This window comes from Cololabis saira, chromosome 23 (genome assembly GCF_033807715.1).
Source record: "Cololabis saira isolate AMF1-May2022 chromosome 23, fColSai1.1, whole genome shotgun sequence".
NCBI lineage: Eukaryota > Metazoa > Chordata > Actinopteri > Beloniformes > Belonidae > Cololabis > Cololabis saira.
In genome coordinates this window covers 35,823,196-35,845,940 of record NC_084609.1, presented here as the reverse complement: position 1 = coordinate 35,845,940, position 22,745 = coordinate 35,823,196, and the positions used below count along the sequence as shown (strand labels likewise).

Sequence of the window (22,745 nt, the reverse complement as noted above, 5' to 3'; positions counted from 1 at the left end):
TCCAGTGAGACTCTCAGCCCGGTCTTTCAGCAGGTCTGTTCAAATTCAAGTTCAAGTTAACTTTATTAATACCCGTAGGTAGATATGTTTGCAGTAGAAGTCATCTCACACACAATCTTTTACTGTCATTAATTTGACACAGGACAAAAACAGTGAAAACAGTGAACAGGTTTGAACTGGTCTCTGCCGCCCCCTGCTGGTCTCCAGCAGCATCGTCCTGCACCACAGACCAGAACCCCAACAAGGAACACAGCAGCTCTGGAAAGATGATTGAAAATTATTATTTAACTTCCTGAAATAACCCTCACCTTTTCTTTTCTGGCATCCATCCCACTCAGCAGCACACTGGTCCGGGCCTCTCACTGGCTCAGTTCTGACCCAGTTCTGGACCAGTTATGGTACTTTTCACTTTTAACCAGGTATCAGATACATAAAACTCTCAGTTCTCCAGTTAACCATCATTAATACCAACGTATCTGTCTCTTCTCTCTGTTCTTCTTCCTCTCTTTCTCTTCCTGCTCTGCCCAGCTGGTTTTCAGCAGGAGATCCCCCTTTATAATCCAGGTCCTGGTCCAGGTTTCTTCCCTCCTAAAGGGGAGTTTTTACCTGTTATTGATTATGTAAGAATTGATGGGGGTCATGTTCTGGTCTCTGGAGACGACTTCTGTTGTAATAGATGCTAAATAATTAAAACTGAACTGGATTAAATTGAACCAAAGAGGATTGAAACTTCTGTTTTGGGGCTTCTGCAGAGTAGAAAAAAGTTGCAGTTCCTCTACTGACCACTAGGGTCCAGAATGATCCAGACCTGCAGGTTAAAATGTCCCAATTTCCAGCAGAAATAAACATGTTTACTGTCTGGACCAGAACTGGATCTGGTCTCAGTTAGGTTTCACATGAAACAACATCTACGTGTAACACGTACAGGACTGTAAATGTTTATTTCTGCTGGAAAATTTAACTTGGAGGTCAATGGATCTGGACCCTAGTGGTCTGTAGAAGACCTGCAACTATCCTGACCTTTGTACTGGTCTGTTTTAAAATGAGTTCAAAGATGATTTAGACTCATTTAGGGAAAAATAAGTTTCAGTTCTGTATGGGCTCAAATTAAAGCCATAAATATTTTGTATCTGTAAATAAACGTTGTACTTGTAGAAATATTTTGTGCGTGTGCAACAAATATTTGTATTTGTAGAAATATTTTGTGCGTGTGCAAAAAATATTTGTACTTGTAGAAATATTTTGTGCTTGTGCAAAAAATATTTGTACTTGTAGAAATATTTTGTGCATGTGCAAAAAATATTTGTACTTGTAGAAATATTTTGTTTTACAAATATTTTTTGCACACGCACAAAATATTTCTACAAGTAAAAATATGTTTTGCAAGTATAAATAGTTTTTGCACACGCACAAAATATTTCTACATGTACAAAGTTTATTTACATCTACAAAATATTTATGGTTTTAATTTGAGCCCATAGTTCTGGGGCAACCTGGATGGCAAGGAGACGCTGCCTGAAGGACCTGAGGACCAGGACCAGGACCAGGACCAGGACCAGGACCAGCACCGACACCCCCCAGAGAGACGAAGGGCAGCAGCGGCGAGTTTTAAAGGTTTTATTTTATTATGCCTGCACAATGTTGCCGTACTGAAGGTTACAAATCACACACACTGTTCACTCATCCTTCTGGTTACATACAAAACACTATAAAATCCCTCGGCGTGGGACGCCCCGCCCCCTTCCCCGGAGGGTCGGGCCTAAACTCTGCCACCTTCCCGCTCAAACGTACGGAAGAGGATCAGGGCCAGGCAGGAGAAAAACAAAAATAATATTTTAGCAGAGGAAGATTTTTTTTTTAATATGCACTTCGAGAAAAAAGTCGAAATGTCGAGAAAAAAGTCAAAATGTCGAGAAAAAAGTTGAAATGTCGGAAAAAACTTGAGATGGTCGAAATGTCGAGAACAATGTTGAAGTACAATTTCGAGAAAAAAGTCAAAATGTTGAGAAAAAAGTCAAAATGTCGGAAAAAAGTCAAAATGTTGAGGAAAAAAGTCGAAATGTTGAGAAAAAAGTCTAAATGTTGAGAAAAAAGTCAAAATGTCGGAAAAAAGTCAAAATGTCGAGAATAATGTTGAAGTACAATTTCGAGAAAAAAGTCGAAATGTCGAGAAAAAGTCGAAATGTCCGAGAGTAAGGTTGAAGTACAACGTATTTCAACTTTATTCTTGAAATGTGGAGAAAAAAGTCGAAATGCCGAGATTAATGTTGAAGTACAATTTCGAGAAAAAAGTCGAAATGTTGAAAAAAAAGTCGAAATGTCGAGAAAATAGTCGAAATTTCAAGATTAATGTTGAAATACAATTTCGAGAAAAAAGTAAAAAAATGTTGAGAAAAAAGTTGAAATTTTGAGAAAAAAGTCGAAATATCGAGAAAAAAGTCAAAATGTCGAGAACAATGTTGAAGTACAATGTATTTCAACTTTATTCACGGAATTTCAACTTTATTCTTGAAATTGTATTTCAACATTAATCTCGACATTTCAACTTTTTTCTCTCGATATTTCGGCTTTTTTCTCGAAGTGCACAATAAAAAAAAAAATCTTCCCCTCTCAAATATTTTTTCTCCTGCCTGGCCCTAATACTCTTCCGTACAAACGTAAGACCATTTTCTGTCAAAGAAAATCGAAGGAGAGAATAAATAAAAAAGTCACAGCTGGGTTCGTTCTGGTTCTGAGGGGAGAGCCGGTTTAGCCGCCGCCCCGATCGTAGGAGACGACGCGGGAAACTCGTTCAACCCTCTGCGAGTCAGGACGCTCGTCTGCCGAGTGATTGACAAACCGCGATTGAACCGTGAGGCGATACGCTGCCCCGTGTGGTCCGGGCCGGTACCGCTACTCTCACAGAACAACTTCCAGTTAAAGTAAATTTTGTGGTTAATAATCCTCGGATATGTTTTATGAGACGGAAAAGAAAAAGGACGACATCATCAGGACGTGGCAGCGAGCCCCGCCCCCTTAGTTTCTGTCGCTAACTAACCTGAGACGGTTAAACAAAAGGATCAAGTTGGCCGTTTCATCCAAAACCGACTTGATTTAACAGGTTTTGATTTAAACGCCATAAAACAGATGAGAGTTCAGGAGGTTCTGTTTCCTCTGGACCTGGAAACTACAGATGTCCGAGTTCTGGTCCCTGTGGAACTGATGCTCAACAGCCATTGGCTCAGCTGTGTTCGAGGGGGCGGGGCCTACTGGTACGTGGAATATTTAGGGTATTTGGTAAGTGTTTTTTTTTTAATTGCATAATTTGTTTTTGTTTTTTTTATTATTACATTAATTGAAATTTGATTTCTTAGGAAAAAGGGACAGATAAAATAAGCTTAGTCTTCTTTCTGTTCCCTTTCATTCAAGGAAAGATCTGTTGTAATTATATTGAACTGTTTTGTTTTTCTTTTAATGAATGAAATAAAGAATAAAAATAAAAATGTCACCTGTATAACCTGGAAATCGGACGAGTGGAAGACGACGATCAGATCCGTCTCTACAGGCAGTTCTACGACCTTTCAAAATAAGAGCGCGGCGAACCAAAGGTGGATTATTTTACTCGAGCACATGAAACATTTACTGGATAAAAATGGAAAATACGATACAAGACGGAACTCGTTCCTGCCGACGATATAATCTCCTGCTTTGTGTGTCGGATATAAAATGAACGGGACGTCGTCGCCATGGAAACGGCTAGCTAGCGCAAGAAATCAGAAAAACACGGGAAACTTTGGCACAAAGTGGGAAAAAACTCTCCCAGAACAGGAAGTGAAAGTCTTCAGTGCATGGAGGAGGAGGTGGAGTGGTGGTGGGGGGGGTGGGGGGGGACCAGAGTCCGGTCTCAGGGGACAGTGACGTGGAAGGGGCTCCCCGGGACGTGCTCGTCCCCCCACTTGACGATCAGGATGTAGCTGCCCTGCTCCTTGACGGTGTAGGTGACGTTGTACATGCGGTTGCCCATGTGCTTGACGTAGACCTCCTCGCAGGGCGCCCGGGGCCCGTGGACCCCCACCATCAGCATGTTGGTTCCTGCGGGGCCAGAGAGCGTCAGAAACACGTCAACAGGGGGGGCCAGGGGTGGCCACGCGCCCCCCCTACAAATTTGCTGGCCCCCCCGCTTGCCTCAATAAAAAAAAAAATAAAAAAAATTATATATATATATATATATATATATATATATATATGTATTAATAAACTAAATATATGATATATTAAAATATATATGATATATATTATATATTAAAAATGCATATTATATATATATATATATATATATATATATATATATATATATATATATATATATGCCTTAGGTTTTACCAACATGGTATTAACCATTAATATATATGCAGACAAGTTAGAAAGTAACAAAAAAAAGTATATATATATATATATATATATATATATATATATATATATATATATATATATATATTAATAGACTAAATATATATATATATATATATATATATATATATATATATATATTAATAGACTAAATATATGATATATTAAAATATATATGATATATATTAAAATGCATATATATATATGTATATATACATATGCATTTTTAATGCATTTAGGTTTTTACCAACATGGTTTTAACTATTAATATATATGCAGACAAGTTAGAAAGTAAAAAAAAAAAAAAAAAGAAGAAGTATTTCTGAGCCTGTATACATCTGTATACAGCAGTATAATAAAATCCTGTAATGATGGCTTTTAGTTTTGGTGTCCACCCCAAGAATTTAAGTGGCCCGGCCCCCCCTATGAAACATTTTTGGAGGCGTCACCTGCGTTGCTGCAGTCCACCGTGAAGGTGTTCTTCTGGCCGATGAAGGCCTTCGACAGCCCGGCCCCGCGGGGCAGCACCTTGCTGGCGTCCGAGGAGAACTTGGGCAGGGAGGCGAAGGCGCCGGCCATCGCTGAGGTCTTGGTGACGGTTTCCACCAGCACGGACGACGTCTCGTGAAGATTGTGTCCGCCGGATAAACGAGGTCCTGCGGGCAGATTCAAGGAGACGTCAACTAACAGGGTGAGCGACTAGACAGAGCTAACCAGAGTCAACCAGAGTCAACCAGAGTTAACCACAGACAACCAGTTCCAACCAGAGCCAATCAGAGTCAACTAGCGCCAATCACAGCTAACCAGGACTAACAAGAGCTAACCAGCTTCAACCAGCCCCGACCAGAGAGAACCAGAGCCAACCAGCACCAACCGGCGCCAGCCAGCACCAATCAGAGCTAACTAGCTTCAACCACCACCAACCAGAGCCAACCAGAGGACCTGTACGGTCCACCTAGGCTGTTACCTGGACCACCAGCTGGACCACAACCTGGACCGCCCCTAGCTCATCGTCTTCCACTGGGCGGTGCCTCTCACCATTCTTCGCCTCTCCTCTTCCCTTCCTCTCTTCTCCATTTCTATTTTTATTGATTATAAGTATCTCATAGCTCATTTTTGTCCATCGCTCCTGTAGTTTCTTGTGCTGGCCCCCTTTTTTCTCTTTTGTGCATGCTTGCAGGCCGGAGCTTCGGGAGCTGCGTGCTGGTCTGCGGTCCCGGCTCCCAGTGGACATCTGCTAGTCCTCGTTTCAAGGGTCATTTCAGTAGCGACTCTTGAAACGAGCGTATCTGGACAGGTTTGATCAGGTTTAAAATAACATTAATCAGCATCACAGGTTAGCGTGAGCTAATCGGGCAAGCTATAATGGCTAAAGTGGGCGTGTTCCAGTCAGCTTCCAGGCCTGATTAGTCCACCTGTTTACCCAAACTTGATCCGACCGCTACGCTCCAACAAGAGATCAGATAAAAACAAGGCTTCAGAAACACGATAATAAAATATAACTTATAAAACTGAACCCTCATCTGGGTCGTACACGACAGAGCCGGAGTTTGGACGTTAATAACTGACCAGACACAAGTTTGAAGTCTAAACCTCTGTGAGGAACTCTACGGAGCTGCTTTTCCTGAGCTGGATCCTGCAGGTCTGGTTCAGACTCAGACTAAAGTCTAAAGCAGGGATGTCAAACTTATTTTGCTTGGCGGGCCGGATTTGACCAATTTTTTTCTTGCGGGCCGCACGCTCAAAATAACAAAATCGGTGCGAACTTTTTTTTTTCTAATTCTTTTTTTTTCACTATTTTTATCTAATCCAATATCAGTTTAGTTAATTTTAAAGGAAATATGCACTTTGTTTACACTCTAATTATGTAAAACATATTTCTTCAGGATCTTTTCTTGAAATTTCTCTTTTTTTTTCAAATTATGTAAGATACTTTTAATATCATTTTACAAAGATAAACAGAAACAAGTATGTTTTTTTTATATTTTGCTTTTTTATAGGAAATTTAATTAAAAGCAAAATCTTTCTTATTACATCCGAGAGTGTTTCTTTGTGATTTAGAGATTTTTCCAGTACAATTAAGTGTATTTATTTTTAAAAATTGGTGTGGATATTTACGCCAGTGTGCCGAAAAAGTCAGCACTTCTTTTTTAACTGTTTTACTTTGTCATTATACTCGTTTTCAAAACTGAAATTCTCTGAATAAATATCTTCTATCATCTTTTTTAGCAGTGATATTTTTCCTGCAAAAATATATAATAGTAGTCAGTTAATAAAAATAAACGACCGTCTACAAAGAAATAAAATCAGCAAATGCATTCTAGAAAACTAAAAAAATGTCAAAAACTGCTCTATTTGTGGAATAACGATGGATTTGTAGAAGAAATATATTATCGGATATGCTGCGATTCATGGCAATTATTTATGCCTTCCTTTTTAGTAAATTAACATTTCGTTTTTTTGCGTTGGAAACTTCTCGCGGGCCGCACATTTGACACCCCTGGTCTAAAGTACTTTCCACTACAGCAACAACAAGAGACTCAGCTAATCCCAACTAGCAGCGCTCCAGGAAACTAGTGGCGCTCCAGGACACCACTGGTGTCAGGTCCAGGGACCCACCTGAGACTTTGGCTTTGAAGGGGCTGCCCACGATGTGTTGGGGTCCCCCATACTTGATGGAGATCAGGTAGTTCCCGGGAGCCAGGGGGGTGTAGGAGACTGTGTAGCCCTCCGGACTCTCCTGGCAGTCCATCTTCACCTTGGACGGTCCGTCGATCGTCACTGACAGAGCGCCAGCGCCGGCGTTACACGTGTTGACGATAAACTCCGACGCCACGCCTGAAAGAGGAGATGCAACACCCTTAAAACGCGACGCCGTGCCTGCAGTAAAGCTGTGGAACCAATGGGACTGCCGGCACCTGTGGTTCCTCCCTCCAGGCCCGGTCCGAAGGCCGACACCAGTCCTGGGTCTCCCACCTGTCCCGGCTCTCCCACTCGGATTTTGAAGGGACTTCCGGGGACGTGGCTGCCGTTGAAGCGGACGTCTATGGAGTGGACGCCGTTCTCCTTCGGGATGAACCTGATGGCGTGTTGGTCTGAAGAGAAACACACGACTCAGTTCGTTGGACGATTTCAGGAATCAGTTCGTCCTTTTACACATAATCTCAGTCAGTGTGGTTACATGCACATCTAAATCCAGCTACTGGCAACAATATAGCAAAGTATTAAACTAGAGTTTCCCAGAAATCCAAGTAGACATGCATGAGAAGATATTTGATTATTGAGTGAGGTGCGTTCAACTCTGCAACGCTAGGTGGCGCCAGACACACTTTTGCGTTGGCGTTGTTCCGGTTCCTTCTTTGTTTTTCGTCTTCTTCTTCTCCTACTGTGTTGATATTCTGGCTTTTGCAGTGTCGTCACTTCCAGAAGGGGGGTCCCGGGGCAGTCGCTAGCTCGGCTAAGTGTGGGTTGGTATACATTAGGAACCGGCGATATTTTACCGTTCACGATATACCGTCAAAAAAATTCCCCACAGTAAGAATTTGTCATCTCGCGGTAAAAAGCGATAAATTCCCGTTGATGTTGTTTTTGTGTAAAGCTGATTTATGGTTCTGTGTTAAATCCACGCACAACGTACGTGAAAGAAGGAAGGAAGGAAGATAGATATGAGAAAGAAAGAAAGAAAGAAAGAAAGAAAGAAAGAAAGAAAGAAAGAAAGAAAGAAAGAAAGAAAGAAAGAAAGAAAGAAAGAAAGAAAGAAAGAAAGAAAGAAAGAAAGAAAGAAAGAAAGAAAGAAAAATTCCCGTTGATGATGTTTTTGTGTAACAAACATGGTGGATCTGAGAGCGAGGAGCTTGAGTCATTACAGTTTTGCAGTACAGGTGGACTCATTTAATTGTTTTTTATTCATTCAATGTAATTGGTGTAGTTTAGTAGTATTTAGTATCTTTTAGATCAGTGTTTTGGCTCCAAAGACTGAATGTGGTGATAGATTTATAGTTACAAAGGTGGAGTTGAATTGGTATTTCTTTTATCGTAATTTTTATCGTTATCGGGATAAATGCCAGAAATTATCGTGATACATTTTTTAGTCCATACCGCCCATCCCTAGTATACATGCCCAAATAACTTGGATTAGGAGCATTATCTGGCACTAAAAGCTCGATATCAAGACCTTCAGTTCGGTTCAACTACAGCCCGGCTAAGGTATATACATGGCTTTAAAAACTTGGAAATCGGTTGGATTAAGGAAGTGTTTCTCAATCCTGGTCCTCGTGGAGCCCCTGTCCTGCATGTTTTAGATGTTTCCCTGCACCAACACACCTGATTCTAATTAAAGGTCCTCATTAGCTTGTCACCAAGGTCTGCACAGCTCTGTTGATGACACAGGTACTTTTATCACGGTGTGCTGAAGCAGGGTAGCATCTAGTTAGATAGTAAACGTACTGAGTGTATTTCTGTTATTTTTTGTTAAGTGAAGGTCTAAAATCAGTTCTACAAACTTCTACTGGAGAAATCGGTTAAGATCATCTCCCGATAGTGAACTCTCGGCCTAGAGAGGTGTTATCAACGTTACGGTGTAGGGTGGTATTGTAAACAAATAGTATAAACATGGACAGCTGAAATGTAGGGGGGCCCAGGCTGCATCTCTGTGGTACACCAAATGCTGTTTTTGTGGGCTCACATTAGAGCCTTGTGGTACTCCTTACCGGTGTCCAGCTCGGTGATGTAACACTCCTCCATGGCCCCTGATGGCGAGTGAATCTTGGCATCGATCAGGCCTCGCGCCCCGTTGAACTGCACGGCGAAGGAGGCCTCCTGCCCCACCTTCAGACCCATCTCCTGGGGGGGCAGCGGAGGACAGCATGAAAAACTGGTTCTACTTACTCTGCACTGAAAATGTCCAGGGTGGTAGCAAACCAGGGGGGACTGCAGGTCCTCTACAGACCACTAGGGTCCAGATCCAGACCTGCAGGTCCTCTACAGACCACTAGGGTCCAGATCCAGACCTGCAGGTCCTCTACAGACCACTAGGGTCCAGATCCAGACCTGCAGGTCCTCTACTAATACTCCTCTACTCCTCCTCTAATAACGATAATTAGATATATAATGCAATATTGTAGAGGAATAAAAACGAGACTAAAATGTAGATTACAAAATAAAAACTCTGCTAAAATGTGTCTTCATTTTCGTTGACCAAAACGAGACAAAATGTTCTCCCAAAGATCCTTAATGTCCATGTTTTCAGTAGTTTCCTCTGGTTTAGTCTTTAGATATTTGGATACACTTTCCTACATAGACGTGGAAAAGAAAACCCAATGTGTCGTCGAAAAAGAAAAAGATGGAGAGAAAGATAAATATATTGTAAACTCACATTAGAGTCTTCTGTATCTGGAATGAATGTATTCTTGAGTCTATAAGGTAACAATAATATAATAATAAGATAACCTTGTTTGAATTGTAAAATGGGTTTGGCTAAATACAATATTTGACTAAAACTAGACTAAAATGGACAATTCTGACTAAAATAAGACTAAAATGCTCAGACTTTTTACCTGCCATTGTTTATGTAATAATTGCTCGGGGGTTTATGTTCTGGTCTCTGGAAAGCGTCTAGAGACAACATCTGTTGTATTAGACGCTATACAAATAAAATTGAATTGAATTCAATTGAATTGAATTAAAAGGAGAATGAATGTGACTAAAACTAATAAAAACTAAAATGATAGCTCGACCCAAAGACTAGACTGAAACTCAAATTGAAACTGACAAAAACAACACTAGGTAACACTAGCTAGGATAACCTAAATTAAATTAGCTTCTGCCAACTGATGTTAGCTGCTCCCACCAGTATCTTGGCTCGTTCATTTGGGGTTAGCCGGGGTTGGGTGTAGCCAGCTACTGAGAAAACCCTCGGATGACGTCTGAGGACGTGTTACCAGTTAAAGCAGGTTGTCCAGCTTTAGCTCAGGTCACGGCAGAGGGAGGATATAATAAGATCAGGGCTGAATAAACAGAGCAGGGGTGATAACGGCAGGTAGGAGGGATAGAAACTCAGAAACACAACCCTGTACAGAGCTGATCATCACCGACGCGTCAGAGGCTCCATTAATATGAAAGTGTAACCTCATCTCACCTGTAAGCTGGTGATGGTGAGGCGGCGAGAATCATCCGACAGAGTGGCGACGGGGACGAGGAAGGGGGAGTCTGGGATGTGTTCATCGTTAAATTTAATAGAAACCTCGTAATCACCTGGAAAAACAGAAAAAAACAATCATAATTGACTGGCTCCACAGAGGCTCCTGGCGTCCCCCAGGGGTCCATCCTCGGCCCACTGGGGCTTTCACTTCACGCTCTTATAAAGATCCCATTACGGTGCCGTAAAAAAGACCAAAATATATTACAAAGATCATTTGCTGTATAAAGAAACTTTTCATCTTCACAAAATTGATATTTTCCGTTTTTTTTAAGGATTATTTTGGGCTCTAATGGCCCTTTATTCAAGTTTAAAAAAAAAAAAAAAAGATTTTTTTCTTTTCTTTTTTTGTGAGATCTTTGGGATATTTTCCATTTTTACAAATTAAAAATAGATATATTTTTAATTGTAACAACTTTTCAGTTTATCTAATTACATCATTTAAAGAAATATTCCAGGGTTAAATCAGCTCTAGGTCTGTTACCATAGTAACGAGAGGAAATGTCTGAAGTGAATATAGCGCACCTTTGTTTTGATTTTCCAGCTAAATGTCACTCATACCCTTCTTCTGTGAATTAAGGGAAACCCTTTTTGCCCGCCTACTGTAGGTCCATGAGAACCTGAGGTGGCGTCTCTTACCGGGCTCCTGGACCACATAGGCGACCCCGCAGGAACCGTCCTTCCGGTCTTCAAAGGTGATCTCGGCTTTGCTCGGCCCCTCGACGGCGATGGACAGACCTCCAGCTCCAGCTTCCCGGGTCCAGATACTGAACTCGGCTGCAGAAAACGTGCAACAAAAGGTTCAATCTTCAACCCCCCGACTCCCACCTCAACCAGGAACCCAATAGGGGAATGTTCATGACGTCACAGCTGCGACTTCACAGCGGATTTCGCCCACTGAGTGGCAGAAAGACTGAGTGGCAACTTTCAGTTTTAGCACTCGAAAACGTCTAAAATGGGAAAGAGCTTTTGTGCGATCAACTGTACTCATAGATATAGCAAGAAATCGGAGTTATCGTTTTACAGACCCAAAAATACGCTCAAGAGAGACAAATGGATCGCTGCAATTCACGGAAACAACTGGATTCCAGGCACCGAAACGTGGATTTGTGGTTCCCATTTTGTATCAGGTAATGTTGGATTTTTGGGTAACTAACGTTAAACGGTCAAATCATAAAGTTCGGTGTCCTCATCACTTTAATTTCTACAACAAATCCTGCCTTGAAGTCGGACCAAGCGTCAAGACTTTTGTATGCCTTAAAGCTTTGCTTCGTGTATGTCCCCAGCGTAGAAATTAAGTACAAATGTTAATGTCCATGGACCACTGGTTCTTGGGGTAACTGTATGGGTCACTGTCAAGTCCAACAGCCTTTAATTTAAGCCGATAATCGGCTGTTATCTCGTCTTCTCCACTAGTTGCAGCCATTTTTGCTGATGTTTTGTCACTGCGAGTAAGGGGGCTGGTCCAGTGGGGAAGTGACGTCAATGCAGACCCTCTATAAACTAAACATTTATTTTTATTTAACCTTCATGAAAACCTTCACTTTCTACCAAAGACTAGAAAATAAGTAACGATGAAGAGGTGGAAAAAACACACAGTACGGCAGGTTCAAGACAGTTTTCAACCCTACCTGGGATTCCTGCCACCCCCCGGTCCAGCCCGGTTCCTCCGGCCCGGACCTTGTGGGCTCCTCCCTCCCCCAGGGGCCCCACGGTGAACTGGAAGGGGCTCCCGGGGACGTGCTGGCCCCTGTACTTGACGCTGACCGTGTGGGGGCCCATCTCCTGGGGGATGAAGCGGACGCTGTAGGTGCTGTCCTCCCCTTTGATGATCTCTGCGTCGTCCGTCTTCCCTCCGGGACTCGTCACCTGAGCCGTCATCTCCTGGTTTCCTGTCTCACCTGAGACCAGGGTGGGGGGGCAAAGACGGGCACATGGATCAGAACGGGCCCACGGGTTTCTGCCTCAACAGGATTGACAGATCATGCACTGAGAAGCACCAAGAACACGGACATCATGCTCTGGTTAATGTGTTATTGCTGCAGGGGATGCTTCAGGAGTCTTCATTTATTCTTCATTATACTTCATTTTATACGCGGACGATACCATCTTGTACACATCCAGTCCCTCCCTGGACGCTGCCTTGACTCCCTTGCAAACTAGCTTCAACAATATCCAACATGCTTCCTCCAACCTTCACTAAAACACCGACAAAACCAAGTGCATGATATTCAACCGGAATCTACCACGTATCACCTTTCAATATCTCCTCCCTGGACGGATCATTGCTCCTGCAAATATCTGGGTATCTGGCTCCACAGTTCACTCTCTTTTGACGTCCAGATGAATACATTACTTTCTAAAGTCAGATCTAGAATTGTTTTTTTGTTCCGCAATAAAGCATCTTTCCTCCCAATCCTCCCAATTCTAGATTACGGCGGTGTAGTATATAGGTCTGCCTCCAAAACCCTGCTCAATAAACTTGACGTCATCTACCACAATAATAATAATAATAGTAATAATAATAATAATAATAATAATAATAATAATAATAATAATATCATCTACCATAATCATAATAATAATAATAATAATAGTAATAATAATAATAATAATAGTAATAATAATAATATAATCTACCACAACAATAATAATAATAATACTAATAATAATAATATAATCTACCACAATATTAATATTAATAATAATATAATCTACCACAACAATAATAATAATACTAATAATAATAATATAATCTACCACAATAATAATAACAATAACAATAATAATACTAATAATAATACTAAAAATAATAATAATCTACCATAATAATAATAATAATAACAACATCTACAATAATAATAATAATAATAATAATAATAATAATAATAATAATAATAATAATAATAATAATAATAATAACAATAACAATAATAATTAAAGCTGCAAGCAGCGATGAATGGGCCCTCGCACTCACGGCCACCGCCCCCCATAAGCATATCAGAAAAGACACCACCCACGACTTCCTATGTCAAACCATTCAAAAGTTATAGCAGAAAAAAGGGACAACCAATCAGAAGAAGGGGCGGGGCTAATTCAGGCCAATGAAGGTCAAGGATTCCATAAAGAATCTGATGACCCCACCCACGACTCCCTATGTCAAACCATTCCAAAGTTATAGCAGAAAATCGGGACAACCAATCAGAAGAAGGGGCGGGGCTAATTCAGGCCAATGAAGGTCAAGGACTCCATAAAGAATCTGATGACATCACCCACGACTCTCTATGTCAAACCATTCCAAAGTTATAGCAGAAAATCGGGACAACCAATCAGAAGAAGGGGCGGGGCTAATTAAGGCCAACGAAGCTTAAGGACTCATCACAGAGTCCCATGACACCACCCACAACTCTCTATGTCAAACCATTCAAAAGTTATGGCAGAGAAAAGTATTCTAGGGGGCGCTGTTGAACCGTTAGGCCACGCCCATTAATGCAAACCATGAAATATCAAATTTATCGCCAAGTCTGGCTTGCATGCAAAATTTGGTTACTTTTGGAGAACTATCAAATATGGACCAATCACATGAAGGGGGGGCGCGCCTTTTGGCGTCTAGCGTCGCCACGGTAACAGTTTTGAAAGAGAAAAGTAATGCGTGGTGTTGCAGGATGTAGACGCACATTTTGATGTATAACACACCTGGGTGCACGTTACGGTTCGGGCTGAATTAACTGCCGAAGGAATGGCATAAATTTCGCCAAAATGACACAATTTATTCAAAATGGCCGACATCCTGTTCGGTTTCGGCCATGGCTCCAAGAGACTTTTCTTTAAGTTGTGCCATGATACAGGTGTGTAGCGATTTTCGTGCATGTACGTCAAACCGTATTGTGGGGCTTGAGGCACAAAGTTTTCCGGGGGGCGCTGTTGAGCCATTTTGCCACGCCCATTAATGCAAACCATGAAATATCAAATTTATCGCCAGGCCTGGCTTGCATGCCAAATTTGGTGCCTTTTTGGGAACTATCAAATATGGACCAATCAGATGAAGGGGGGGTGCGCTTGTTGGCGTCTAGCGTCGCCACGGTAACACTTTTGAAAGAGAAAAGTAATGCGTGTAGTCGCAGGATGGAGACGCACATTTTGATGTATAACACACCTGGGTTCACGATACGGTTCGGGCTGAATTAACTCTCGAAGGAATGGCATAAATTGCGCCAAAGTGACACGATTAATTCAAAATGGCCGACTTCCTGTTCGGTTTCGGGCATGACGCCAAGAGACTTTTCTTTAAGTTGTCCCATGATACAGGTGTGTACCGATTTTCGTGCATGTACGTCAAACCGTATCGTGGGGCTTGAGGCACAAAGTTTTCAAGGGGGCGCTGTTGAGCCATTTTACCACGCCCATTAATGCAAACCATTAAATATCAAATTTTTCGCCAGGCCTGACTTGGGTGCAAAATTTGGTGACTTTTTGGGCATGTTAAGGGGGGCAAAAAGGCCATCACTTTGTCAGAAGAAAAAAAAAAATAATAATAATAAAAATTCCTGCAAATACAATAGGGCCTTCGCACTGCAAGTGCTCGGGCCCTAATAATAATATAATCTACCATAATAATAATATCATCTGCTCCTTTTAACACCCATCACTGTCACCTCGCCTCAACTGGCCTCCACTTCCCTCCCGTAGACGGATCCACTGGTATCATCCAGTGATGGCTTCATCTACAAAACCATCACTGGAAGCTTCATATCCTGCTCACTACTTAATATCAACATCAGTAATCAGAACCTACGTACAAGCAGTTACATTAACTAATTACCTCCTTAGGCCATAATTCATTTCAGTTGCTGCTGCTAGTGATTGGAATCATCTGCAAACACTTAAACTTCACACATTCATCCCATTCTCCTTCTTCACAAATACACTCCAACATTCATCTGTGATTATTGCAGATGTTTGTAACTCTTCCGGACCAACACTCTTTACTCATATTTTTTATGTGTTGGGTTTTTTTTATATATCGTGTTGATTTTTTGTTTCACTGTGATTGTAAGTGTCTGACTCTTTGTGGTGTCTCTTGCTCAGGTCGTCGTTGTAAATGAGAAACTGTTCTCAATTGACTTACCTGCTTAAATAAAGGTTAAATAAAATAAATAGCTAAAAGAAAATGAAAATAAAAAGTGTACAGTTAGGACTGGAGTTCCTCAGGGATCAATGCCGGGCCCCTTTTATTTTTATTTCACCAGGATTTCTACACTTGGGGGCTGTTTCTGTCACATGCAGATGTAAAAGTAGATCTAAATACTAAAACAGAAGCCAGGGGGGGCTTTTTGGGTCCTTGAGGTGGTTTCATCTCTCACCCGCTGATGTACTAGAGGGTGAGGAGGTAAGGAAGAGTATTAGGCCCATGCAGGAGAAATAATATTTCAGAGGGGTAGATTTATTTTTATTGTGCACTTCGAATCGCAAATCGAAATGTTGAGAAAAAAGTCGGAATGTCGAGATTACTGTTGAAATACAATTTCAAGAATAAAGTCGAAATTTCGCCTTTTTTCTCAACATTTCAACTTTATTCACAAAATTTTGACTTTCGTCTTAACATTTCGACTTTTTCTCGAAATTGTACTTCAACATTAATGTTGAAATTTCAACTTTTTTCTCGTCATTTTGACTTTTTTCACGAAATTTCGACTTTTTTCTCAAAATTGTACTTAAACATTATTCTCGAAATTTTCCCTTTTTTCTCGACATTTTTACTTTTTTCTCGAAGTGCAGAATGAAAAAAAAATATTAAAAAAATATGAATATCTAAAATATTATTATTTTTTTCCTCCTGCTTGGCCCTAATACTCCAGGAACTTTGAGAGTTTGAGTGTTTGCTCTGGTTCTTTAGGACCTTCGGTATCATTATCTGCACCAGAACAACACTGCCACCCTCAGGTCGACCTGTGAATTACATCCCCTCTACACCGTTTATCAGTTACCTGTTTGATAAAAACATGTTCTGACATCACGACGTTGTCAAAGACAAAGAAAGGGTTTGAGTTGAAGCAGGAAGCGGTTAGAAGGCGACACACACTCCACGCACAAACACACCGTCCTGCAGCGGCGGCCCGCTGAAGCCGCTCAGACTTTCTCGGCCCAGAAAGTCTCCGAACACGTCCCTGAAGGGGTCTCCTCCGACCTGGGTGCTCTCCTCCACCCGGACCTCCCTCTTGGTCTCGCCGGCCCGGGTCTTGCTGATCTCGGTCCGCTCGGTCCGGGTGTAGGTGTGGCTGCTGCGGGTGAAGGTCCGGGTCACGCGCTCCTGAGCCGAGACCATCTGAAACCAGTTCCCTGCAGCCGCGTGAAGAAGAAGAAGAAGCAGGTTCGCAGGAAAGAGGCGGTGAGGGATAACAGGAAGGAGATGGAGAAGACGGAGTAGGGTGGGGGGTGACCAGCGCTTACCTGGGATCTTCAGGTTGAGGTCGCAGGTGCTGCCCACCGTGGCGATGGAGGGGGCTTGGCGTTTCCTGGTGATGCTCTCCTTCATCCGGCCCTCGCCGAATATTTTCACGGTGAACGGACTTCCTGTTCACACAAAAACACGCCAGAGATTAGGCACGAAATCCTTAAAATACCCGGTCTGAATATAAGACGACCCTGATTATAAGACGACCCCCTCTTTTTCAAGACTCAAGTTTGAAAAAAGACTTTTTGAACAAAAAATTCTATTTTTATACAGAAAATAATTACAGTACATCTGAAACAAATGATTATAACAATATATTGGAGAGAAAAAGCCTGTTATTTTGCCTCATTCAAATCATAATCTTGAAGTTTGCATCATAACTTCTCCTCAGCTGCCGGTTAACCTGCCGATCTTCCACCCACATTTCTCCAGATTTATCTCTTCCCTTATTTTCTTCTCTTTCTTACCGCTATTCTTAATTTTTCTTCTTCGTGACAGGGGTTTGCTTTGGCCTGGGGAGTTAAGTTCAGCATTCGCTTTAAAGCAGGGGTGTCAAACTCATTGTGCTTGGCGGGCCGGATTTGACCAATTTTTTTCTCGCTCAAAATAACAAAAATGGTGCGAAAATGTTTTTTTCTAATTCTTTTTTTTTTTTACTATTGTTATATAATCCAATATCAGTTTAGTTAATTTTAAAGGAAATATGCACTTTGTTTACACTCTAAGGCCACGTTTACACGTAGCCGGGTATTTACAAAAACGGATATTTTTCCCTCTCCGTTTTCAAAAATATCCTCGTTTACACGGACTCGCATGAAAACGCTGGTAACGTCATGCCAGCCAATCAGAATCCTGGAAAAAACATCAACAAATGACACGTGTAACTTCCAGTTAAGGCTGATTTATGGTTCCGCGTTACACCATGTCCACACTGCATGCAACGCGAGCGAGCGTCAAAAACAGTTCCATGGCTTTATTTTTTATTTGCACTGTCTACACTGGTTGCGAGCGACGCGGTGCCGTTTTGAGCTGGACTTTTGTCGCACGCCCTGCTTCTATTTTCTTTTCTTCCTGTTGCTCGCTTTGAAAGCCGGTTGAAAGTTGAAAAAAAAGTTGAAAGCGCTGTAGGAAACAGTCATTTCAATACAAGAACCTCAATAAAGTGGCAACTGCTGGAGGGAGATCGCCAAAGAGCTGGAAGGTTCTGATAAAATAATAAGATATAATAAGAATTATCATCTTATCATCTTATCTTAATCTTATTAGGGCTTAATTTGTGCCGGATCCAACAAGATCTGGTACCTATTTGATCATTTCTCGTGTCCTCTGCTTTCCCCCACATCCCAGTAATGACATGTTTGCTGCTTTAACACCACGAACACGCCGCTCACTCCAGCTGTTCGCTGTTTGATTGCGTCACAACACGCCGTTATTTTGTTCGTTTTTTTCCCCACTTTGGTCGGACGTTAGACCTGCCTGATTTAACGCGGGACCATAATTCAGGCTTTACTTCCAAGACGGAACGAGAGTCTGAGAGAATTTAAAACAGGTAAATAAAATATTGACGTGGCCAAACAAATTGTAAACACAGGTCGCACTCATGACGCTGCTGGTGACGTTTCTGTCGCATAATGTGACGTAAATCTCCGTTTTCCTCCGTTTTGTCTGTTTAGACGCAAACGTGAAGACGGAGTTTTTGAAAATCTCCACTCTGGCCGGAGTTTTCAGAAATGATCGTTTTTGGGGGCTTTGACCTCCGTTTTGGTGTAAACGAACGGCCAAAACGCATGAAAACGCCTCCGTTTTTGCCCCGTGTAAACGGGGCCTAATTATGTAGAATATATTTCTTCAGGATCTTTTCTTGAAATTTCTCGTTTTTTTTCAAATTATGTAAGATACTTTTAATATCATTTTACAAAGATAAACAGAAACAAATGTTTTTTTTATATTTCGAAATTTAATTAAAAGCAAAATATTTATTATTACATCCGAGAGTGTTTCTTTGTGATTTAGAGATTTTTCCAGTACAATTAAGTGTATTTATTTCTAAAAATTGGCGCGGATATTTACAACAGTGTGCTGAAAAAGTCAGCACTTCTCTTTTAACTGTTTTACTTTTTCACTATCCTCGTATTCAAAACTGAAATTCTCAGAATAAATATCTTCTATCATCTTTTTTAGCAGTGATATTTTTCCTGCGGAAATATATAATAGTAGTCAGTTAATAAAAATAATGTAATAACGACCGTCTACAAGGAAATAAAATCGGCAAATGCATTCTAGAAAACTAAAAAAATTTAAAACATTTTTATGCCTTCCTTTTTAGTAAACTAACATTTTGTTTTTTTGCGTTGGAAACTTCTTACGGGCCGCATGAAAATCTCTCTCGGGCCGCATGCGGCCCAAGGGCCACACATTTGACAGCCCTGGTTTAAAGATATCTGGTGCCATCTAGCGTTGTGAATGGGTATAATGTCTAGAGCCACGAATGGAAGACGACCCCCACTTTTTCAGTCGTATTACAATGCAAAAAACACTGTCTTATATTTGGGCCAATACGGTAAGTGTTTTAGAAATCTATCCAATACCTCAGGACAGTTCCAGTCTCTACCTATAAAGGGCAGTGTTTCTCTAGTTCCAGTCGACTCTCTACCTGTAGAGGGCAGTGTTTCTGTTCAGTCCCACATCACCTGAGGAGGTCCGTACCTGGAATGTGTTGGTCGGCAAATTTGATGTTGATGATGTAGTTTCCAGGTTCCGTTGGGCAGTAGGTGACTTTGCACGTCCCGTCGTCCACGTCCTCACAGTTAATGTCCACCTTACTGGGACCCTCGATGGACAGACCCAGACCTCCGTAACCTGCCGAACGCAGACACCAAGACCCTTCAGACGCAACATCTCAGTGTTTAGATCAGGGGTGTCAAACTCATTTTGCTTGGCAGGCCGGATTTGACCAATTTTTTCTCGCGGGCCGCACGCTCAAAATAACAAAAACGGTGCGAAAATTATTTTTTCTAGTCCTTTTTTTTTTACTATTGTTACCTAATCCAATATAAGTTTGGTTAATTTTAATTAATTTATTATATATTATTATTTATTTAATTTTTTATTTTACAAAGATAAACAGAAACAAGTATGTTTTTTTTATATTTCGCTTTTTTATAGGAAATTTAATTAAAAGCAAAATCTTTCTTATTACATCCGAGAGTGTTTCTTTGTGATTTAGAGATTTTTCCAGTACAATTAAGTGCATTTATTTTTAAATATTGGCGCGGATATTTACGCCAGTGTGCTGAAAAAGTCAGCACTTCTTTTTTAACTGTTTTACTTTGTCACTGTCCTCGTATTCAAAACTGAAATTCTCAGAATAAATATCATCTTTCTTAGCAGTGATATCTTTCCTGCGAAAATATATAATAGTAGTCAGTTAATAAAAATAAACGACCGTCTACAAAGAAATAAAATCGGCAAATGAATTCTAGAAAACAAAAAAAATTTCAAACTGCTCTCTTTGTGGAATAACGATGGATTTGTAGAAGAAATATATTATCGGATATGCTGCGATTCATGGCAATTATTTATGCCTTCCATTTTAGTAAATTAACATTTCGTTTTTTTGCGTTGGAAACTTCTCACGGGCCGCATGAAAATCTCTCTCGGGACGCATGCAGCCCACGGGCCGCACATTTGACACCCCTGGTTTAGAGCCTTCTGTATGGAGTAAGATAGCTTTCAAAAAGATGTGTCCATGTTATAACTATTCGTAATGATAAACATTTGTATGTAAATAAAAAGGTTGTACCCCAAATTCTGCTGTCACACACATGAGTCTGATAAATTATTAGGGTTAGGATTGTTTTTATGTGAGTATGAATCTAAAAGCTGTGAGTGCAAAGTCTTATCAATACAACTCTCCAATGTCTTGTTGGGATGAGCGAGTTTAAATCCTCACCTGCGTTCCGGGTGTCCACGATGAACTCGGACACCTCGAAGGTGTGTCCCTCCACCAGCCCCTGACCGTAAACCTTCACCTTGCTGGCGTCTCCGATCTCCGACTGACCCACCATGATCTTGAACGGACTGTTGGTCACATGCTTCCCGCTCTTCTTCACGCTCACCACGTGTTCGCCGACTTCCTTTGGTGTGAAGGAGATTCCTGCACGGAGGAGAATCATTCAACCACCTTCAACATTTGAACAAAAACTGAGAAGTTTTTGAGTTTTAATTAGGTTCGCATCATCTGGATCCATCTGAGCTGATCAACCATTCAGTGGATCAGATTTGTTGGACCAGAGCTGACGGACATGAGCTCAGATTGAACCCTGAAAACCCCAATCACTTCCATGTTTTTTGGGATTGCAAGGTTATTGTACCCTAGTGGGAGGAAATTCAAAAACACATTAATAATATATTTGGAGTCAAAATTCCTTACCAGTTTGATACTCTAACCAATTTGAGGGGCGGAATAACAAAGATAAGAAACTTCTACAGATACTCCTGTTACAAGGAGGTGGTTAAAACCTGAATCCCCCACTATAGACGACTGGATATGAATAATATATGAAATATATGTCATGGAAAAGTTGTCATTCCGTCTAAAAATGGAGAAGGAGAAATGTTACCAGATGTGTATAAGTGGACTCAGTAATTAGGTCTGACTTTTGCTAACTTGACAAAAATAAGGATTGGGATCAAAATGTGTTTTGTAATATGATATAATGATATAATCTACAGCGCGATCTTTACTCATTCTGCTTTGTGTGTAATTTACTGTATGTAATATTTAAGATGAGAAGCTTTACATGTTCCATGTAAATAGTTTACAAAGAAAATTCTGTGAAGAGCCAGGAGGCAAATTGGACGTCAGAAGTACTACAAAATACTTGAAGTGATTTTGACGCTATTTGTAAATCTGCATCTGTGAAATCAAGGCTTTTCCAAATAAAAGCCCTGGAAACCCACCGATGTGTCTGTTGGGCAGCCTCTTGAGCAGGCAGGGCTCCTCGTGGCCTGAAGGCGCTCGGATCGTCGCCGTCAGGCTGGTCAGGTCCGTCTCCGTGATCTTTAAGGAAACGTCTGTTGCCGTGCCAACGTTGAGCTGGGATGTCCTCACCGAGTCATCACCTGGACAATAAACATCTCCAAATCGAACAGCACTTGTCAGAACCATGTCAACTTCAGGTATTTTTTTACTTTTGAATGATGGAAAAGGACAAAAAGCCTCCAAAAGACTTTAGCAGGATTTTTGTCCTAAATGTGGAGGTTCAGGTACCGGTGATCTTGGCGGTGAAGGGGCTGCCCGGGATGTGCTTGTCATCAAATTTGACGATGATGTTGTAGTCTCCAGGTGCGGTGGGCATGTAGGACACCGTGCACGTCCCGTCTTTGTTGTCTTTACAGCTGATTTCTGCTTTGGACGGACCCTCAACGGCCAGAGACAAACCACCTGACGAGACAGGGAAAGCTACACAGTCTCTTAACAGGAAATTAAAGACAAACAACTCCTAGAAACGATCTGGCGCTGACGACGACGACAAGAGCGATGGAGAGTTTTAGCTCCGTTTTCCTCTGCAACCACAGCTCAAGGTGTGCAACCGTATCGTTGTATCATGTTCAGTTTTAACGCTCTCCATCATCCCACAGGTCTGTCCTGTACCCTCCTCTTCCTCACTCATGTCTTCGTCATACAGCCAGAATGTGGTTTTA

The 22,745-nt window shown here is 41.3% G+C and overlaps 1 protein-coding gene across 10 annotated transcripts in view; it reads right to left on the bottom strand.

Annotated features, from left to right (window-relative positions):
• Window positions 1–1,603: 1,603 nt before the first annotated feature.
• The window catches only part of LOC133424353 (filamin-C-like), a 120,154-nt gene continuing 99,012 nt past the window's right edge, over window positions 1,604–22,745 (bottom strand). For 4 of the 10 annotated variants that reach the window (XM_061714890.1, XM_061714892.1, XM_061714894.1 and 1 more), the window contains 14 exons: window positions 22,312–22,485; window positions 22,002–22,178; window positions 20,992–21,195; window positions 19,746–19,898; window positions 17,036–17,158; window positions 16,685–16,924; window positions 12,217–12,486; window positions 11,225–11,362; window positions 10,526–10,641; window positions 9,099–9,231; window positions 7,308–7,484; window positions 7,009–7,227; window positions 4,839–5,045; window positions 1,604–4,071 (listed from right to left, as the gene is read on the bottom strand). In XM_061714890.1, the coding sequence (XP_061570874.1) occupies window positions 3,884–4,071; window positions 4,839–5,045; window positions 7,009–7,227; window positions 7,308–7,484; window positions 9,099–9,231; window positions 10,526–10,641; window positions 11,225–11,362; window positions 12,217–12,486; window positions 16,685–16,924; window positions 17,036–17,158; window positions 19,746–19,898; window positions 20,992–21,195; window positions 22,002–22,178; window positions 22,312–22,485 (2,519 nt within the window). In that variant the 3' untranslated portion in view covers window positions 1,604–3,883. Of the gene's footprint in view, window positions 4,072–4,838; window positions 5,046–7,008; window positions 7,228–7,307; window positions 7,485–9,098; window positions 9,232–10,525; window positions 10,642–11,224; window positions 11,363–12,216; window positions 12,487–16,684; window positions 16,925–17,035; window positions 17,159–19,745; window positions 19,899–20,991; window positions 21,196–22,001; window positions 22,179–22,311; window positions 22,504–22,745 lie in introns of all 10 variants that reach the window. The other 6 variants (XM_061714889.1, XM_061714891.1, XM_061714893.1 and 3 more) reach the window with 3 other exon arrangements.